Source organism: Notamacropus eugenii, chromosome 6, assembly GCF_028372415.1.
Source record: "Notamacropus eugenii isolate mMacEug1 chromosome 6, mMacEug1.pri_v2, whole genome shotgun sequence".
Classification (NCBI taxonomy): Eukaryota; Metazoa; Chordata; class Mammalia; order Diprotodontia; family Macropodidae; genus Notamacropus; species Notamacropus eugenii.
The window spans coordinates 108044513-108064849 of NC_092877.1; the positions used below are offsets into that span (position 1 = coordinate 108044513).

A 20337-nucleotide genomic window follows, 5' to 3' on the forward strand; every position below is an offset into this window, starting at 1 on the left:
AACAGAATTTGAACTCAAGGCTTCCAGTGCTGGGCAGAGTTTTGCTCTGTCACCTAAACTGCCACCAGTTTACATAAATGTCAGCTGTTATCATCATTAATAACTAGCCATCCCTCAGTGCTGAAGGGGGAATGGAATCCGATATCAAGATAAGTAAACAACTCCCAGAAAAGTCACCCTATGGTCCCATGTTACTCTTCTTGTTTTACAGATGGATGAGTGGGGCACTGATTGTCACAGTCCTGGGTATCTCACAGGTGCCTACTCAATATTTTCAAATGATCGATTTAGAGGAGTCTCCTAAAAGGCAGGCCACAGCCACAAGGAGCTATCGACATCCTCTGAATTAAGCAACTTCCAGAAAGGCAGAGAGAGACTTTGTAAACGGATCATAGGACTTAAGGGGGAAACTAGTTGAGGGTCCGTCTCCCCACTGTTAGAATTCATCTAGAGCACCTAGAAACACAAAGGAATAAGATTGCCAAGGCTTCCATCCTCTCTCTGAACAACCCTGGGAGTCAGGTAACCCAATATGCAGGCTCCGCTCATCTCTTGGTGGTAGTTGGAGAAAAGTCAATCGTAAGCACTAGGTAAAATGTCACAGGGACTAGTTAGGTTCTCAGCAACGATGTTATAAAATATCTGTTCTATGACTGATGGGTCTTTGCAGCTTTATGGTTGGTCATAACATAAAAACAACATGCATGCATTAGCTCAAAACATCAGCCATGTCTAAAACACACTTCCTCCCTTTCTCTACTTTCCTTATCTTTCTTCAAGGCTCCAAGCAGGACTCCTCTCCTCCAGAGCTCTTTAGCAGTTAGTATTCTCTCTTTCCTCAAATATACCTAGAACATTTTGTCTGATCTCTCCTTGGTCTCTTTCACTCTCAATTACCTCATTCTGATATATATATATATATATATATATATATATATATATATATATATATATATATATATATACATATTTAAGTATATAAATTTATGTCCCCACCCTATTCTCAAATGCCTGTCCTGAGAGCAGAGAACATTCTGTTTTATCATTTTTATCCCCAATACCTACCCCAGTGTTTTAACATGTGCTTGATCTATGCTTGTTGGCCTGAACTGAATCACTTTTACTCATCTAACTATTCTTAGCCAGGAATATTTTCTTAATTTGAATCCAAACCTCCCTCCCTCTGTGTGTATGTAGGGGGGGACATATGTATGAGTGTAGGCACACACATACAATTTTGCATTTTTTAAAGTAAAGTATGGCAGTGTTGTGCTGAAAAGAATGAGGGAATAATTAGATTTTCCTAAGCAGTTGTGTGGCCCTGGACAAGTTATTTAACCCATCTGGGCTGAGCTTTCCTTAGGCCTAAAGGTTTTTTCCATCTCTATAACTCCCACTCTATGAACATCATGAGAAGTATGCTTAAAGACATCAGGGTCTGGAAATGGATGCAGCAGAAAGGGGCAGGGCGGCAGAGGGATTGTGCATCGAAGATGATGTAAATGGACAGAAGGATGAGGAAAGGAAAGGGAAGATCACTTAGCAGCTGCTGCTAAGAGAAACAGCTCCTGTCAGTAAAGCTGGCATCCCAAGGAAGGAAGGCACAGCTCTTGACTTTGGAACTCACAGGACAAAACAAAGATAAGAAGAAAAAGCGGAGACCACTGAGAGGGGGAAGACCGTAACGGGCAAGGAGATGACAGTTTACAAGGGGATGGGAGGAAAGGCTCGTCCTACAGGAAAATGTGGTACCCTCTGAGTAGCTCTTCTCAGAACCGGAGTTCTCGTACTTGGGCGCCTTGCTAGCAGGGAATGAATGCTTGGACTCGGGTCCCCAGTAGACGCCTGGCACAACTGGGTGCTTCAATGACTGGTTGACTTGGGTGGGAGGAAAGGCAAAGCGTTGGTGGCGGACAAGACCGGGGTTGGGGGACAAGCTCGCAGCCAGGGAGGGGATGACAAGGGATAGAGCCGGAGGGACTGGTTCTGGGTGCGGTGGTGCTGTGGGTCGGGGATCCCTGCACGGAGGAGATAAGGGAGCCAGTGACGTGGAACATGATAAGGTGACACCAGGCATCTGGGGAAGATAAACAAGCTAGGGAGGGAGGAAAAGGGGGTTGGCGGCCGTAGCCTGGACGGAGCAAGGGCACGGAGGCGGGACCTCACCTCGGTCTGCTCCTCGCTGAGCCCGATCTCGGCGGAGATAAGGAGCAGCGTGGTCGGGTCCGGGTGTTTGTTCCCCTGGTTGAAGGCGCACTCCAGGATCTCCACCTGTTCCTTCGTGAGGCCGTTCACTTTCTCCGTGGACATGGTCCCCGTGGTCACTAGGTGGGGGAGAAAAGTGGGGGACGGCGTGAGGTTGCAGCTGGAAGGCTGGCTCTGGGCGCCCCCAGGGTCCCGGGGAGGGGGCGCGGGCGGCCGGGCGCCTCTTAGACCTCCGAGAGCCCAGACCTCGGCTCACACCCGGGCACCAGATCGCAGCCCCAAGGCCGGCTCGGGGCGGAGCGGTTCCCCGTGGAGCCCAGCCCTCGGGGAGGTGGGAGGTCCCCCTCCCGCTCCCCACCCCACCCCATCCCGCCCCGTCCCCGCCCAGTCTCACTTCTGTGGGTCCAGCTGGGCAGCAAAGGGTTGTCCACACTGCCCTGGAGACCTCCCCGAGTCCTCTCCTCCGAGCCCTCTCCTGCCACCCGCTCACCTTCCCGGGCATTTATCCTAGACCCTGCCTTGGCCCTGGGGCAGCGGGCTGGAGATAAGAGGATGACTCAAATCTCCCTTCTCTTTAAGGAGCAGGGGTGAGGGGGGTTAGAGATCCGCCTTTCAGAGCCTTTTTCACCGAGGCAAGGAGGGGAATCATCCCCTAGGAAGGGAGGGCAGGCAGAAGGAAGAGGTCTGGGCTTGGGAACTAGGCAAGAAAAAAGGCACTAAAGTCGCTTCGTTGTAAGGAAGTGGTGGGTATTGCTCCAGGTCTCTACCGAGCCAAAGAAGTCAGCGTTGTGAGCCAGCAGGTTTCGCACCTGGGCAGTAGTCCAACCAACCAACGCTCATTAAATGGTTTGTTTTTCGGGATAGGTGACATACAGCACTTAAAGGCTAGCGGAAGTTGGAGGCGGGGAGTCTCGGACAGAACACCTTGGGGCTGGGACAGGAAGCTCCTAAAACCTTCAATTTGTATCTTTTCAGTGTAAACTTCCCTCAGCCGCTGCCACCTCTCCGGGTTTGTACATCCAGTAGTCGTCCTAGAAACTTTATCCCCTTGAATCAGTTTTCACTTCTGATCCATATGGGTTGTGTGTCTCTGGGCAAGTCACTTGACTTCCCAGTGACCTGGACTGCTCACTAGACTAAGAATTTGCTAAGCAGGTACTCATCTTGTAGGAGTTCCTATTGCAATGAAATCACGGATTTGCCCCTCCCCACAACCCCCCCCCCCCCAATAATTTCCTAGTCCACTTGATGGGACTGTTGAACAATGCTTACAATGCACAATGGTCAATAATCCTTCTTTTATGGAGGGCCAAATAGAAGTCTCTACAGACAGAGGGGCGAGGCAGTGTGTGTGAAGCAGCTGACCTTGAACCTTATGCTTATCTGAACTGGTCAAGAGAGAAGACTGCATGAACAAACACATTTCACTCAACGGAGAGAAAGAAGGGAAAGCGGGGAAGGGAGAAAGGGGAATTAGACTGAAGGTAGTTTGAGGAAGCGATTAGTAGGAAGAAAAACAAATGTGCAAAATTATTTATAGCTCTTTTTTTTTTTTTTGGTGTCAGAATTAGAAATAGAAGGAGTGTGCCCATTATTGGGGAATGTCTGAAGAAGTTATGGTTATGTAAATATGAGGAATACTATTGTGCTTTAAGAAGTAATGAAGGGGATGGTTTCAGAGAAAACTAGGAAGATTTTAAGGAACTGATCAAGAGTGATGAGAACAGAACCAGGAAAACGATTTATACACTGATAACAGTATCATAAAGACAAACAACTTTGAAGGATTTAGGAACTCTGATCAGTATAATGACCAATCGTGAGTCCAGTAGACTCATGAGGAAACATACTATCTAAATCCTGATAGAGAGGTAAATATGACTGAGTGCAGAAGATACACACATACAGACTTCTCTCTCTGTCTCTCACTCTCTCTCACTCTCATCTGTCTACATACACACATATTTACAATATGGTTAATGCAGAATTTTTTTCTTGATTTGATATGTTTGTAACAGCATTTTGTTTTTCTACTCCCCCCCTTAATTGGAGGAAAGGGAAAGAAGTGTATTTTTGCTTATTAAAAATAAAATTTAATTTAACCATCTTTACCACAATGGTTGTAACAGGGATTTCCCTCTCTCAATTCAACAAATACTTAAGTGCAAAGCATCACTTGCAAAGCATGGGGCATATAAAGACAAAATGAAACAGTTCCTGCCCTCTAGAAGCATACATTCAATCTGGGGCACACAACACTTATGTAATGTACAAGGAAGATGGACACAGAGGGCACTAATAACTGGGATGGTGAGAGAAGGCTTCGGGGTACAAGTGGCACCTGGACTAAGCTTCCCAGAAAAACAAAGCTTCTGAGAGATGAAAAGGTTGTAATGAATTCTAAGCCTGAGGTAGAGCTTATGGAAATACAGGGAGAAGAAAGATGAGTCTTGAATTTGATGAATAACTGGAACTTCAGTTGGGCTGGAATATAGAGTTCATGAAGGGGAGAAGTATAAAATAAAGCTGGAAATATCCTTCCCCCCAAACAATATTAAAAAGGTCAGTGAGAATGATTCTTAACTGGCACCACAGGGGCCCTGAGAATCTGCTGTAGCTCTGAGTTGGAATGTCCCCAATTCCTCTTTGATCACTCTCCTCCTCTTCTAGGAGCCTTAAACTCCTGAATTCATGGAGCCCTTCCACTGGTAAGATTATGACTAGCTAACAAAGCTATTCAGGAATATAAACAGTTCCTGAATTCATAGTATTTTGGATCTGGAAAAGCCGTTAGGGATCGTCTCAAAGTCAGATACATTCTCCCATTTTGCTAAGACATTCAGTTTAAATAAAATGCGCTGTAGCTCTTAAAGTAAGGATAAAAACCAATAGTTTGGTCCACATAAGAAGGTGAAGAAATGCTAAACCCCTTTCCAAGGTGGGGTAGATGATACTCTGCAGTAGCTGTGTGTGTGTGTGTGCGTGCTTGTGTGTGTGTGTGTGTATGTGTGCTTTTCTTGCAGAGATGACAGCTGTGTGGCATGTATTCCAGCCCTTTGTTGTAGAATAAATCACCTAACCTGTCAGGACTACAGGAGTCTTTGAAGAATCCTTGATCCTTTAGGGATGTTCAATGTGCTCAAGAAATCCAGGACAGCCATTTCTAAATCTAGCTGCTTTTCTTGCTCAAAACTGTGTTATAATGATGTGCCCTTCTGCTCTAGATTTGTCCTTTTTTGTCATTTGACTCCAGTTTATAAGCAAAAGACCACTGATGTTCTTAAATCTGATCAGGTGCATTATATTGCATTAGCCTTCTCTGTTTCCTGTTTCAGTACTTTGTACTGTATTTCGTGAGGGAGGCCCTGGTTCTTTCAAGAGGACTCATCCACTTAGCTGGACTAGCACGGTTGATCTGATCAGGATGGCCCAAGGTGGAATCAATTCCAGACATCCAATTTGACCAGCTCCCCTTTTGGACAAGGTTTATTATTGATTAAAAAAGATCAAGAAGGAGGAAAGAAGAGGGAAAAAAAACTGTCACAGGAAATGGGTGTGAACATTCTAAACTCTAAAATCTGTTCCACCTTTTACCACAGCCCAAGCTCTCTCCTTGCAGACTATATTTGACGATCAAATGTTTGCTTTTTCTTTTCTTTTTCCCCCTTTTAAGATGAAACAAATAAAACAAATAAGTCCAGTAACCTTGACCCCATAAAGCAAACAATGAGAGTGTATATCAAAGAGATAAAATCACCAGCAAGAAAACAGTTTAAAAGTTTGGTTTTTAGGAGGTAGTACAAACAATTTGGGCTGAAAAGAATATTTTTAAAACCAGCTTTAAAGAAACAGTTTTTATTGTAGAATGGATACTGCTAGGCATTTTTAAAAGATGAATTTTTATAATATAACACTAATATAATGATTAAATGTTAACAAAGTACAACTAATAATGCAGCTGGGGGTAGTATTAGGTAAGGTTGAGAGGATTCCTATTACCTTCCCAAGAAAGCCAAAATTTAAAGTGCAGTTTATGAAATATATTTAACTGATTCTTATACCCAGGTATTCAATCAATTAACAAACATTTATTAAGCACCTTTTATGTGTCAGGCATTGTGCTAAGCTCTGAAGATACAAAAAGGGGCAAAATACAGTCCCTGCTCTCAAGTAGTTCACAATCTGATGAGGGAGAGGACAAACAGGCTGTCCATAAAATAAATAGGAAATAATTATGAAGGAGAGCACTGGAATGAAGAGGGTTGGGAAAGGCTTTCTGTAGAAGATGGGATTAACTGGGACTTAAAGAAAGCTGGGGATGGCAGTAGAGAGAATTGAGGAGAGGGGCATTCCAGGCATGGGGTGCAGCCAGAGACAATGCTCAGAGATACCAGATGGAATGTCTTTTTTTGTGCAACAGCAAAGTGGCCAGTGTCACAGGATCAGAGTATGCTCTTGGGAACTAAGGTGTAAGAGGATTCAATATAGGAGGGGGATAAGTTATGAAGGACAGTGAACACCAAACAGAATCTTTTATTTGACCTGGAGGTGATAGGGAGTCACGGAAGTTTATTGAGGGGAGGGGGGTTAAAATGATTACCCTGGTGCTTTAGGGAGACCACTTTAGTGGATGAATGGAGGAAAGGTTGAACTGAGGAGAGACTTGCAGCTGGCCAACCCACCAGCAGGCTATTGCAATTATTCAGGTGTGAGCCGATGAGGGCCCAAAGTAGTGGCAGAATCAGAGGAGAGAAGGGGGTATATAGGAGAGACGTTAAGAAGGTGAAATCATCAGACCTGGGAAACAGATTGGATATGAGGGGGTGAGAAATAGTGAGGAGTTGAGAGTGACTCCTAGGTTACAGAACTAAGGGACTGGGTGTAAAATGTTGCCCTCTACGGTAACAAAGGAAGGTAGGAGAAGGGGAAGATTTAGAAAGATAATGAGTTCACTTTGGACAGGTTGAGTTTAAGACGTCTGCTGCAATCCAGTTTGAGGTGTCTGAAAGGCAGTTGGAGATGTGAGATTAAAGGTGAGTAGAAAGGCTGGAGTCCTCAACAAAAAGATAGTAATTAAGTCCATGGGAACTGATGAGATCTCCAAGTGAAGTAGTGTAGAGGGAGAAGAAAAGAGGGCCTAGCCCAGAACCCTGAGGGACACCCCCAGTTAGAGAGTATGATATGGATAAGGATCGAACAAAGGAGACTGAGAAGGAGCAGGTAGGAGGAGAACCAGGAGAGAGGGATGTTCTGAAAACCTAAAGATGAGAGAGTTTGAAGGAGGAGAGAGCGATCCATAGTGTTAATGACTGCAGAGAGGTCAAGGAGAATGGATAACCTGAAAAACTTTATTCAACTTATTGGTGAAAACTATTGGTGAAAACCAATACAAATAGTTTTTTTAATTTTGTTTTGCTTCTTGAAAGATAAAACTACCTGTATTATTATTTAATCCATATATCCCTATCTTATCTACAAGAAAAACATGATAGATGCTGTTAAAAGCTTTGCAAAAATCTAAGCAAACTATATCTATGACATTATTCTGATCTACCAGTCTAATAATTCTATCCAAAAAAGATGTTAGTCTGTCACATAAAGAGGCGATATTGCCTCTTTATGATCACTGCTTTCTTTTCTCATTGTTCATGAGCCATCCTTTACATACAAACAGTACATTCTAGAGACAAGTTCACTGCCTAAAATTTGCATGTTCCATTTTCTTTTCTCTTTATTGAAAAATGGGGCATTTGCCCTCTTTAATCCTGTGTTACTTCTCATGTTCTCCACCATTTCTTTTAGTAATAAGGATAAAGCTCATCTGGGTCCCCTGAATTCATCAAAGGCAGTCTCTTGCTTTACCTCTCCTAAGCCTGAGTTTCAGCTCCCTCTTGGCCATTCTCCCTGATGCCCATTATGAAGACTTTCCATACTTAGCAGCAGTATCTAGAGTACAATGGAAAGAAGGAAGGAAAGAAGAGAGGAAGAAAAGGAAGGCAGGGAGGAGAAGAGGAAAGAAGGGAGGAAGGATAGGAGAAAGGGAAGAAAAGAGGGGAGGATAGAAGGAACAGAGAAAGAAAGGAAGGAAAGAAGAATGGAAGAAAACAGGCGTTTAGTAAATGTCCCAGGCATTATGTCATTTGATCCTCATGAAAAAACTGGGAAGTAGGTGCTATTATTATCTTCATTTTACAGTTGAAGAAACTGAGGCAGACAGATTAACTGACTTGCCCAGGGTCACACAGTAAGTGTTTGAGGCTGAATTTGAGCCCAATTCTTACTGACTCCAGGACCAAGAAGATTTTATTCTCCTTAATAGTCTGGAGAGTAGAGAGATGTTCTTGAGTTTCTTTAACTTCTCTTCAAGGAGAGACAGCAGTTTGAGTAGTCACTTGACTGTCACAATCATGGAAACTTCACCCACTCTGCATGGAACAGTCCTATCTAGGTTTGGTCTGGCTACCAGCTGAGGGGGCCTCAGGTACTAAGGCCCTTGGAGTTGTATTTCTCCCCAGTTCAGGAAAAGAGAAAACTTTTCCAGGATCAGAAGTGGAGGGTGAAGTTTTCTGCCAACAAAGTATTTTTCTAAAATGCTCAAGAGAAAGAATCCAGAGAGATGAAGGGTTTCATCCCAGCCACATTCAGCAGCCAGGAGGCAGCAGCAGTGGCAAAGGGGGTGGCTAGCAGAGTGGTTTTGTAATGCCAGTTTGGTGGTTTCCTCTGTCTAATCCATGCCTCTAGATACTGGAGAAGTGAAAACTCAAGAAAGGAGCAAGTGCCAAAGGACAGGGTTTTCTTTTTTTCTTTTTAAATCAAGAGCTTTTGCTCAGTAACGTACAGATGTAGGAAATGTGGAGGAACTAATCCATCTGCATGTGATTGGCACCCAGTCCCAAGTGAGTTCCTCTAGTCTGATCAACACTGCATCTGTCCACTCATTTCTCATAAATACCTGTGGTTGACCCACCCTGTGCATTTCCTTGTGTTTATGGGTTCATAGCAGAAGGGGATGGAAAAGCTCTGTGAGCCACACAGGAGAGAGTAAACTTTCCATATGCAGATTAGGACCCCAACCCAAATCCTTTGTTGGCCTGACATTAAGTGCTCTTTTCATTTTTCCCAACTCTTGAGTCTTGAGACTTGGATCCACATTTGTAAGATGTGATTAACTACACCAAATATGGAGCTATTGGCTAGAGGCAAAACCCAGTGAATGCCAGGATTCCCAACGGAAAACACGGAATTAATACAAATGACTGAGTAAGGAAGAGGAGAAAAGGAAAATATTTCAGACTGTGTGTTGGATTTCAAATACAGTGTTAATGCTGAATCAAATACCCTTCAATAATGTTCCTTAGTGGGTGAACTGAGTTCCCATGCCATGGAGCATGTCAGCTCAAAGCATTTTCACAGAGACAATTTTCCTTTCCCTTCACAGCATTATTGTCAGGTTGGGCAAGGGTAGGATTGATACTATTTTGCAAATGGAGAAAAGGAGGCACAGAAAAATGAATTGATTTTTCCAAAGTATACAGGCAGAGACAGACCAGGATTAGGAATAGGGAATTGTGGTATGATGTCAGGGGGCAAAATCTCCTCTAATCCCCTACATCTTTCACTCTCTTGCTTTAGGGATGCTTGAAATTCTGCCAAGATGGTTCATTGCTTTAGCTTAAGATTTAATCCCTGTTAAAATGCAGCCTCTCTCCTTCCTTCCCCAAGTGAGACTGCATTATCTGTTATTGACATTTTAGTATGAAAGTGAAGAAATAGCTGTGAATTAAGGTAGGAGAAGGGGGTGAGTAGCACCCATTTTAACCACCATCCATTTCAGTTTGACCAAGGGCCATAATTGATCTTGGTGATTCTTTCCCATAGTCTATGCTACCTTCATCAATTCTCCCACCTAGACCTTTAGCCAGTGTCTCAAAAGAGCTTTCTTGCTGTCTTTCTCAGTGAGGTTTTCTTCACTATGGAAGCAAAAAGAAAGAGAATTCATCCCCCTTTTCAAACTTCATTTTACATATGAAGGACTTTGAGGCCACTATATGACATTTGTATATCCTAGGCAAGATCTAAAAGTAGTATTCCCTGTATATCTACTTTGAGGCTTTACTGTAACAGATCCAATTTGACATCTCATAAAACACATATATGTGTGTGTGTATATATATATACATATATATATGTTTTCAATGTATTGATCAGTTGTGCTGATTTTTTTCTCTCCTTTTTCTTTCTTTTTTTTTGTCTCTAAAATGCTATTTATTACATGTGATGTCTCTCTGGGAGAGGGAGAAAGAAAGATACTTGAGAAAACTCCAAAGATATAAAAAATAAGAAAAATAAGACATCAGTAAACACTATATATGTGTGTGTGTGTGTATACATGCATATATGTATACACACATATATACACATACACTATATATACATATAAATAGATAAATGGGTGTATATATGTGTATATATACATACATACATACATACACACACACACACACACACACACACACACACACACACACACACACACACACACACACACACACACACACACCCTCCATCCAAAGGCAGAGTTTTCTGGCTCTAAAGTCTGTATTTAAGAACTATCACATCATCCCTTGTGACCTCCTTCCCAATAACCCTAACCCTAATCCTGGCTTTGGTTAAGGCACACACGTTTCAGCAGGTTTGTTCAAGCTCACAAGGTGAGGTCAGAAGCCAACAGAATCGTAACTCCGCCCATTTTGCCTGGTATTATAGAAACAAGAATACACAACATTGGCTGCTAATACAGAAGTGAGTCAGGTACACTCTGTCCTCACAGAACATGTTGTGTATTGCTTGACAAAGAAAGAAGGAAAAGAAATGTCAATGTGTAAATGAAGAGGAGCACATGCCATTCCCCTTGGTCATCGGTAACTATATCATCTCTTGTTCCCACAACTTGTCAAGCAAACATGTCAGACTCAATTATGACTCCACACAGTGTTAGAAGTGCACAACACTTAGGAATAAATCCCTTTGGTTCAGCCTCTTGAAGTTCTAGGGAGCTTGGCTGCTTGACTCAATTAGTATTAATCTTGTATGTTCCATTTATTTACTTGTGTCCTTTCCGCATGTACTGACCACTGGACTGTAAATTCAGACTGACTGCCACTTTGCTGTGCCCTCTTTAATCAATCATCCAATCCTCCAACTAGCATTTATTAAGTGCTTGCATGGCCCTTGGCCTCAGGAAACTCAGATTCTAATGGGCCAGATGATATGCAAACACTATGTGCATACAAGATATATATAGAATAAATGGAAGTTATCTTCCCCTCAGAGGAGAAGGCACCAACAGAGAGAGAGAGAGACAGAGACAGAGAAAATGTGTGTGTGTGTGTGTGTGTGTGTGTGTGTGTGTGTGTGTGTGTGTGTGTGTGTAGGGAGAGGTGGGGCAAGGAACAGGGATACCTGGAAAGACCTCTTGCTGAGGTTTAAGATTTGATCTGGGTCTTGAAGAAACCCATGAAGCAAGGGGAAAGAAAGAAGACATTTAGTAGCTTGGCTGCAGTCTAACTATAAACTCAGCAGAACTGAGGATTCTTCACTGAAACTTGGGGAAAAAAATAACTTTGACTAGGAGTTGGAGGATAAAAGTTCTAGGCCCAGCTCCTGCACTTACTAGGAATCTTGGGCAAGTCACTGAATTTTGCTGTACTTTGCCTCACCTGTAAAATGGATGTAGTCATACCTGACTTGTCTGTCCCAATCAATCAAAATAGCATTTTTAAGGGTCTGCTATGTGCCAAGGACTGTGCTAAGGGCTTTACAATCGTTACTTCATTTGATCCTCGCAACAACCCTGGGAGACAGGTGTTATTATTCCCATTTTACAGCTGAGGAAACTGAGGAAAACAGAGGTTAAATGATTTGCCCAAGGTCACACCGTTCGTAAAGATCTGAGGCTGGTCCAGCCACCACAAGTGACTCATAGTAGGCACTTGATAAATATTTATTGAATTGAATTGATTTGAACTCATGTCTTCCTGAACTCTATCCTATCCCTTTCTCCACCTAGCTATCTCACAACATTGATGTAAGGTGGGATTAAAAATACCTATCATGTGCTACATGGTGATTCCTAGTGACAAACTCATAAATCCTCTTGAGTAAAGGACTGGATTGATGGTTAATTTATATTTGTGGGTTCAATTATATGGGTATGGATAATAATAATGGTTGACATACACACACACACACACATATATATAATATACATCTTTAAAGTTTGCACAGTGATTAACACAATCTCCAAATGAGCCTTCCTCCTACCAGCTGCTGTGTGTACTGTCACCATTTTAGAGATGATGAAATAAAGTCTCAGTGGAATAAAATGACCTTCCCAGCTCTTGTTAGAGGCTCCGAGGATATGAACCTAGGTCATCTTGACTTCCAGTCTAGCATCATCTACTAAGTCACTCTGTCAACTCAAGTGTTTGCTATTCAGTTCTACCAAATGCACCATTGTCTCTATTTGCTGCTCTCTGGCATTTGAGTGGAAGGATCCAATGAGTTGGTTTGAATCAACAGTAAACTTGATCACAGGATCACAGACTTGGAACTAAAAAGGGATCGTGGGATTTAAAACCAGAAGAGACTTTAGAGATCACCGAGTTCTGATATCTTCTTGTTTTGCAGTTAAAGAAACTGAGTCCCAGGGACTTAAACTGATTTATCCAAGGTCAAATAGGTGTACAGAGTTAATTTTCTTAGGTATAGGTGTATATATGTAAATATAATGTATATATATCCCATATATATTTGTCTACTACATAAGCAGCTTTCATTAGTATATCTTCCAGGTCCTAATTGGGGGGGGGGGGTCTTTTTTATAATTTAATTTTAAATTTTTATTATTTGTTTAAAATGAGCTTTTATTGCTGTCTTTTGTCTTTTATATCAACATTATTTCCTCCAGGATCCTTCCTCCTTTCTCTCCCAGAAAGTCATCCCAAGTAACAAATAGTACTTTTTAAGACAAAAAAGAGGGAAAAGTCAGCACAATCAATACACTAAAAACAGTCCAAAAATATGCGTAATGTACAAACCTGTGGATCTTCCACTTCCATAAAGGATGGGTTAGGAGTGTGGGAGGGTCATATTTTAAGTAAAATTCCTTGTCAGGCTTAGGTATTCATATATAACGCAAAGTGGTCAAAAAAAGAATATTTCTTTGAAGGTGAGTGTCGATGCTACTGATAGCTCATCTTTCTCCACTCCCCAGTTTCTCCCATTTCTCACCTATTAATTGACAGAGAAAGAAGAGAAGCCACACCACAGCTGTCAAACCATTCTGTGTGTGTAGTGAGGGGCCAATGACGGTCATCGTCATGAACTGGTTTAGAAAAGTTCCTCCGTGATGGCCGCTTTGTTCCTTATCACAGCCAGGGTTAAGCATGTTCAAACCAAAAAGTGAAATGTGGAGAAATAACTTAGGTCCCTTCTCTGCCTCCTGGAGTGTTGTGTTGTCTTGTTGTTTTAACCCATGAATTATCCTGCCAAAGCACATGCCTTGTAAATAGGAGCAACAGAGGCTCTATTTAGTTTACAGCTGAATCGCACACAGTAAATCTCATCCCCATATTTAAGAGCAGAGAAAGAATGCACAGATGGGACAAAGAAGGCAGAGAAGGGTGGAGATATCTTGGCGAAGGGCCAGGGATGTAGAATACTGATGCTTAGCTAGGCTGAGACTGGGGCCTGTGGTAGGTTTCACTACTGTTTCTGGCCTAGCTGAAGAGACTAACCACTTGTTTCAATTAATACCAGACAGGCCAGGTTGCCCATCTCTTGCCTCATGCTCTTTTTTAGTTGATCGAGAACTGGTTCATAATAACACTCAAAGTGAAACTGTTCTATAAGAATGGAGAAAGCTGAATAATACCTACCTCTCAGTTCAGTGCACCTGCTGTCAGATTTATGCAGCTTACCTAAGTGGTTGGTTTATTGTTTCAATATATCTTCATAGATTACTTGTAGGAACATAGATTTAGAACTACAAAGGACTTTAGAAACCATGAGTCCAGCCCCCCTCATTTTACAGATAAGAAAACAGAGTCAGAGAGATTACATGACTTGCCCAAAATCACACGATGAAAAAGTATCTAAAGGAGAATTTTGAAGCTATATATCTTCCCGATTCCAAGTCCGGTAACCTTTCCACCACCCCCTATTCCCTCTTCACAGAAACTGCTGTTAGAAGAGTCTTTTCTCCACCCCACTCCTCACCCCTGCCCTACTAGGGCCAGACCATTTACAGTTACTTAGAGACAATAATAAGACACTTCTGGAAAGCTGTTATAAATAGAGCTTTACATAAATCCCAGCAATGAATTACTCATTCGTTGAACCTAGGGTATTAAATGCTTTGTATAAAAGCTGATCCCTTTTCATGGACAGTTCAACTTCTGTGTTAGTCCAGAGTCTTACATGTGGAAACCTGTGTAAATCTCAAAGACAGTAACTAACTTTGTGTATCTTTGCTGGTGTACGGTATAAATTAAGTGATGATACTGCATTTAGCTTGTTAGGAAACATGGGTGGATTAAAGGATGAATGGTGAACTCTTGGCTGAAAATACCATTTCCATCATCTGTTTTTAGAAAATTCCAAACTTATGAAGGGGCTGTGGCCAAAGCAGTTTAGGTTAAGGTATGGGGGCTGATGCGAGTGAATGTGTGTGTGTATGTGCATGTGTGTGTTTATAATGGGCATTTGTAAATAAGGTGTCTAAACTGTGGCAATGCCTAGGTTGTGTCCTTTGTTAGAGTGATGTCTTGACTTGCACAGAGTCAGCCTTGCTCTCCCTTCCAGAGTCACTGAAGTCCAGTGGCAAAGTAAAAGACAAGATGGCTAGTGATGGCCTGGGATGCAGTGAATAAGCTTGGCCTCTTGATGTCTGCCCAAGCTATGGGCATTCCACAGCATCTGCTTCAGTCACCTTAATGGCTTCTTGACCAGTTGGAACAAATTGTTCTCATCTCCCATTCCTCCAGGGGAGGTTTTCACACCCTTAGGGTAGGCATTCCCTAACTCATTGCTTACCTTCTGCTTTATTTACCTGACGGCTAGTATACATGCTAGAGCTTCTTAGAATCACAGATGAGAGTTGGATACCAACTCTCATGGGCAGCCCTGAGAAAGGCTCGAAAGTGCTCACACCAGAGGTGCTAGTCCTCCCTGCACACCTCATACACCCCAAATGCCTGTGTAGCAATAATGTAATACTATCACATTCTGCGCTATGGAGTCAGGGAGAACAGAACTATTTTAAGCTATAACAATAGCTAGAAGGAATAAAAGCACCAAGACTTAGGCCAGAAAAATGTTGGGAGCAAATTAGGTGACTTGGGGCTCTAAAATCCTATTTTTCCATTAATGTCTGAAGTGACCTAGGTTTAAATCATCCCAGCAATCAAGAGACATGTATTAAAGTCATTCAGAGATTCAAGGTATGTCTCTTGCACTGTCTTGGGGTTGCTGGGAACAGCAAATGAGCAAATGCCTTTAGTTGGGATGATTGACTTGGCACAATATTTCCATCTGCCAAGCAGGGCATAGTTTTTTCTCCTTGTAACATGTCTCCGAGCACGGTGAGACAGTGACAATGCTGGGGAAATGTTCTGAGCTTGAGTGTTGCAACCCGTGATTAGGTGTGAAAGAAGAGGTTTGTCCGTTGTGTGCTTTAAAGCCAAGATGTTCCTGCCATGCTCAGTGAGCCTTCACAGTCAGCAAACAAGTAGGTTTGTGTATTATCTCAATAGGAAGTCTGCAGAAGAGGCTACAGCCTTCAGAGATATGAGGAGGCTATATTTTGCTTCTTAAGAGGTGGTATTGCCTTGTAGTTAAGTGTTAGAAGACATAACTTCAAATGATTTTTATTTGGAGAGTGGAGGGTTGGGGAGAAGACATGGTTTTTATGGCAGCTTGAATAGAAATGAGGGAAATTTGCCCTGTGGAATTTTCCATTTTCCACCAATCCAATCCAACAAGTACTTTTAAAGAACTTACTGGTTGGTTGGTGTTCAAAGACCAAAATGGCATCACCATGTTGGGGTCAGTGTGTCTGACTGTGGCTGATCAGATCCAGGAGAGCTAAGAAGGCTCTATCACAGGTTGAGCATAAATGGCCTGTGTGAACATCTGGAGTGAAAAGACTCTAAATTCTACTATGTAGACTCTAGGTGGTGGATGTGCAAAGACAAAATGAAAAGAGAGTCTCCGTCCCTAAGAAGCTTACGTTGTACCAGTGGGATGCTGTCTTCCAGCATTTGGGTGCCTGCCTGTTTCAAGTACTGTTCGTGATTGCTGTGTTGTTGGCTAACCATTCACTTTACATCCTCTGGGAAATTTATTCCTCTGAGTGTTCACAGCTCAAACTGTTATGGCAACAATAGGGATGCTATACTGATTGCTACAACGCAGAGCGATGTGCTTAGGGCTTTTTAAGATAGGTAACCTGGGTGGGGTTAAGCTGATGAAGTTAAGGAATCCCAGGCCTTCTAAGAATAAAATCTCTGAAGCTTAAATGTGCTAAAATATTAGAAAAAAGATTTCCACTGTGGGAAAATCTCTATACTTACCTAAGGAGAACTGTTCAGTTGAATGAGAAATTTGGATTACGCAGGCAAATATTAAGGTTATAAAATCAGCTTTCTCTCTTGCTTGAGTAGGGGAGCCAAGTAATTCAAACAGCCACAGCTCATTAGCAAATCTGCTCTAATTTTTGTTGAGCTTGGGAATATATCATATGATTTTTGGGTTACCCAATTATCTTCCTCATTCTATTTTATTGAGGCCAATATTACTTGCTTTCTATCCCCTGAATACACATGAATTGACAGCAGGAGAGGTGGTCCAAAAGCATGCTTGCCAGCAACGGAAATCAGTCTAGTATTTTAAATCTGATTTGGCTAATCCACAAATAGATAATTGAAAGCTGACTGTAAAATACTGTCATCCTATTGTTTTGTGTGTGTCCATTCTGACAAAAATTTCTTGAAATGCTTCCTGCACGTGACTCTGTGGAAGGCCCATTCATTTCAAGGTCTAGGAAATTAGCATGATTAAGTTTTGTTTTTTTTAATGTATTTATTTCTTCAGGATATTTGAATGCACAGAAATGATATGATCATTACATAGGTAAAACAAGATAGTCACATTTTTTTCCTGCTCTAGCAAATCTAATTAAACATCTCTTCCATCCTTATGAATTTCCTTTTTGACCTTGCATAAAACAAACAGGTGCAACCTTTTCAGGTTGTGCTTACCCTTTGGAAAATTCAGAAAAAATTCTTTGTATTGCTAGGAATATGCTTTTATAAGGGACAATAGTAAACCATCAACGTTAAGATCCACTAAGGATCTGGGATCCCATTGATAAAAGTATCTCCTCCAGTGATGGTCACCACACATTCAAACCCTTTTATGAGGTTCAACTCCTATCTATGTCCTCATGTAATGAGGGGAGTCTACCCAGTGTTTTTGAGGTTTCCTCTGGATCAGAGATTCTTAACCGTTTTGTGTCATAGATCTTTTTGGCAATCTGGTAAAGTGTATAGGCCCTTTTTCATAATAATAATTTTAAATGCATAAAATAAAATCTACAAGATAAAGAAAACCAATTGTATTGAAATACAATTATCAAAAAACATATTTTTGGGAGCAGCTAAGTGGCATAGCAGATAGAGCACTGGTCCTGTAGTTAGGTGGACCTGAGTTCAAATATGACTTCAGACACTTACTAAGTGACCCTGAGTAACACATATGTATGTATATACACAATATACATGTATACACATATACATATATGTATATATGCATATGTATGTATATATGTGTATGTATGCATATGTGCATATATATGTATACAGACAGATAGATATGCCAAATTCAAAGACCCTAGGTTAAAAGTCCCCTGCTCTAGACCTCTTGGCTTTCATGAGATGTCCAAGAGAACATGTGAACCATCCATAGATGATTGCTTCCATTTTCATCCCTAGGCATACTTCTCTTTGATTCACCACTTTTTCTGTATAACTCTTTATCTGTAATTTATTGCAGTTTACTGAACTCACCATGTGCCTATTGTGGCAATAAACAATCTTCAGAACATAAAACATCCAGTTGTGATAAGTAGTTTCTAACCCCAGGACAATGGAGAGTTTTAGCACTAGCTGCCATACACCTGCTGTCCCTTGGCACACACATCGAATCAAAGTCCAACACAACATAGTGCTGCTTGTCTCCTTGTCACCTTTTGACTTTGTTGTTATCATGCTAGTTTTTTACCCGGGGTGAGGTGAATGTGTATTCATTTTCCCTCTTGGTTTAGCTCAAGGGCTAAATCAGGGCAGAATGCTCACTCTCTGCCTCCTGTCTCAAAGCACACTGGGAAAATGTCCTGAGTCCAGGTAAAGCCTAGGCAGATGTCACTGGATCATCTGTCATTGTCATAAAGCAAGCCCTTGGGCTCAGAAGAAAATCAAATTCATGGTAAGGCCATGACCTTGTGAACAGGCACTAAACTGGCAGCTGTAAATCAGAGTTCCAATGCCAGTTCTTTCACTGCCAAACCATGATGTCTGGCAGTCTGCTTCATGCTCACTAAGAGACCTCTGTCTCTCAAGTCTCAAAAGGAAGTTACCCTGCAATTTCTACAGGAATTGCAGTAGAACATTCCAGTTAATTAGGTTCCAATGTCAGTGATTGCTGAGTAAGTTTAATTGTTCATACTGAGGTTCAATGTCAAGTTTCTAATGAAATACTTAATAAGAATAAGAAAGAAACTAGGGAAGTTTCTTTCCAATGATTTCAGCCTCCCTATAGCAATTTTATTCTCTTCTCTTGGCACTAACAATTAGAATAATCAACGTTTAGATGTCACTTTAAGGTTTGCAAAGTATTTCACAAATCTCTTATTGGATCAACAACCCGAGGAGGTAGGTGCTATTATTATCCTCATTTTACTGATGAGGAAACTGAGGCAGGCAGTGGTTAAGTGACTGTTCAGATAGCTAGTAAGTATCTGAACTTAGATTTGAACTTGGATCTTCCTAGCTCCAAGTCCAGTGCTCTATGCACTACATTGGAGGCCTTTGATTGGGGGTAATTCTATTCAGGTGGCATGTAGATGAATGAATCGATATGAAACGACACCAGAAAATAACCCTCTATAACTGACTCTATTTTGTTGTCACTTGTTAACGTTTAAATATTTTGAAATTTATGCAAACAAGGTGTACAGAATTATTGTAAAATGCAAGGTGGTTCCCCTTCTGCTTTCTCTTTTTCTTTCTCCCCCCTTTATTTCCTCTTCCCTTCATTCTGACACTAGTTATATGTTGTCTACTTCTATTAGAATGTAAATCCTTTAGGGCAAGGACTTTCTTGCTTGTTTAAATTTGGATTCCCATCCCTTAGCCCAGTGCCTGTCCTATTGCAAGTACTTAATAGATGCTTTTTCATCAATTTGTTATTCCTTCCAGTAATCAACAAATATATCTACCACTTCAGGTTTCTTGGAACATGTTATTTGGAAAGATACTATTCTCTTTTCCTGAAGAATCAGTGTCTCAGGTGTAGAAAAGATCAACACTCTGTAACTTGAGTTTTAAGAAAATGGCACCTAGAAGAGATGATGTGGTGGTTTACCAATGCAATTTGGAAATGAAAACTGACAGAAGGAATTGTCATATCATATTATTGGGGTTCAATGACTAGAATACTAGCTGGAGACCAAGAATTTCATACACACCTCCCTTCCTCATGAAATATACTGGTTTTGGGAAGGGATCTCAGGAGGTCATCTGATCTCATTTTTTTCACATTTAAAATACGCTGGGCTACCGTATTTCTTAAACTCACCAGAAGAAGAAGCTCCATTCCTCACCAGGGCTTAGCACAGTGACCAATACATAATAGGCGCTTAATAAACACTAGTGGACTTGACTCAACTCACTCCCTCATTCCAACCTTTCATAATATGAGCTTCTTCATAAAAAGCTGAAATGCCAAATACTACAACTTAGGTCCATTTTTCACCCTGTTTTCTCTCCAAAAGAGATGGAAAACAGCCGATCA

The 20337-nt window shown here is 41.5% G+C and overlaps 1 protein-coding gene across 4 annotated transcripts in view; it reads right to left on the reverse strand.

The window, feature by feature from the left end:
• The window catches only part of HOPX (HOP homeobox), a 37879-nt gene that overhangs the window by 9359 nt on the left and 8183 nt on the right, over positions 1 to 20337 (reverse strand). For 2 of the 4 annotated variants that reach the window (XM_072620844.1, XM_072620846.1), the window contains exon 2: positions 2167 to 2324. In XM_072620844.1, coding sequence (XP_072476945.1) covers positions 2167 to 2310 — 144 coding nt within the window. In that variant the 5' untranslated portion in view covers positions 2311 to 2324. Of the gene's footprint in view, positions 1 to 2166; positions 2456 to 2599; positions 2993 to 20337 lie in introns of those variants that run through there. The other 2 variants (XM_072620842.1, XM_072620843.1) reach the window with 2 other exon arrangements.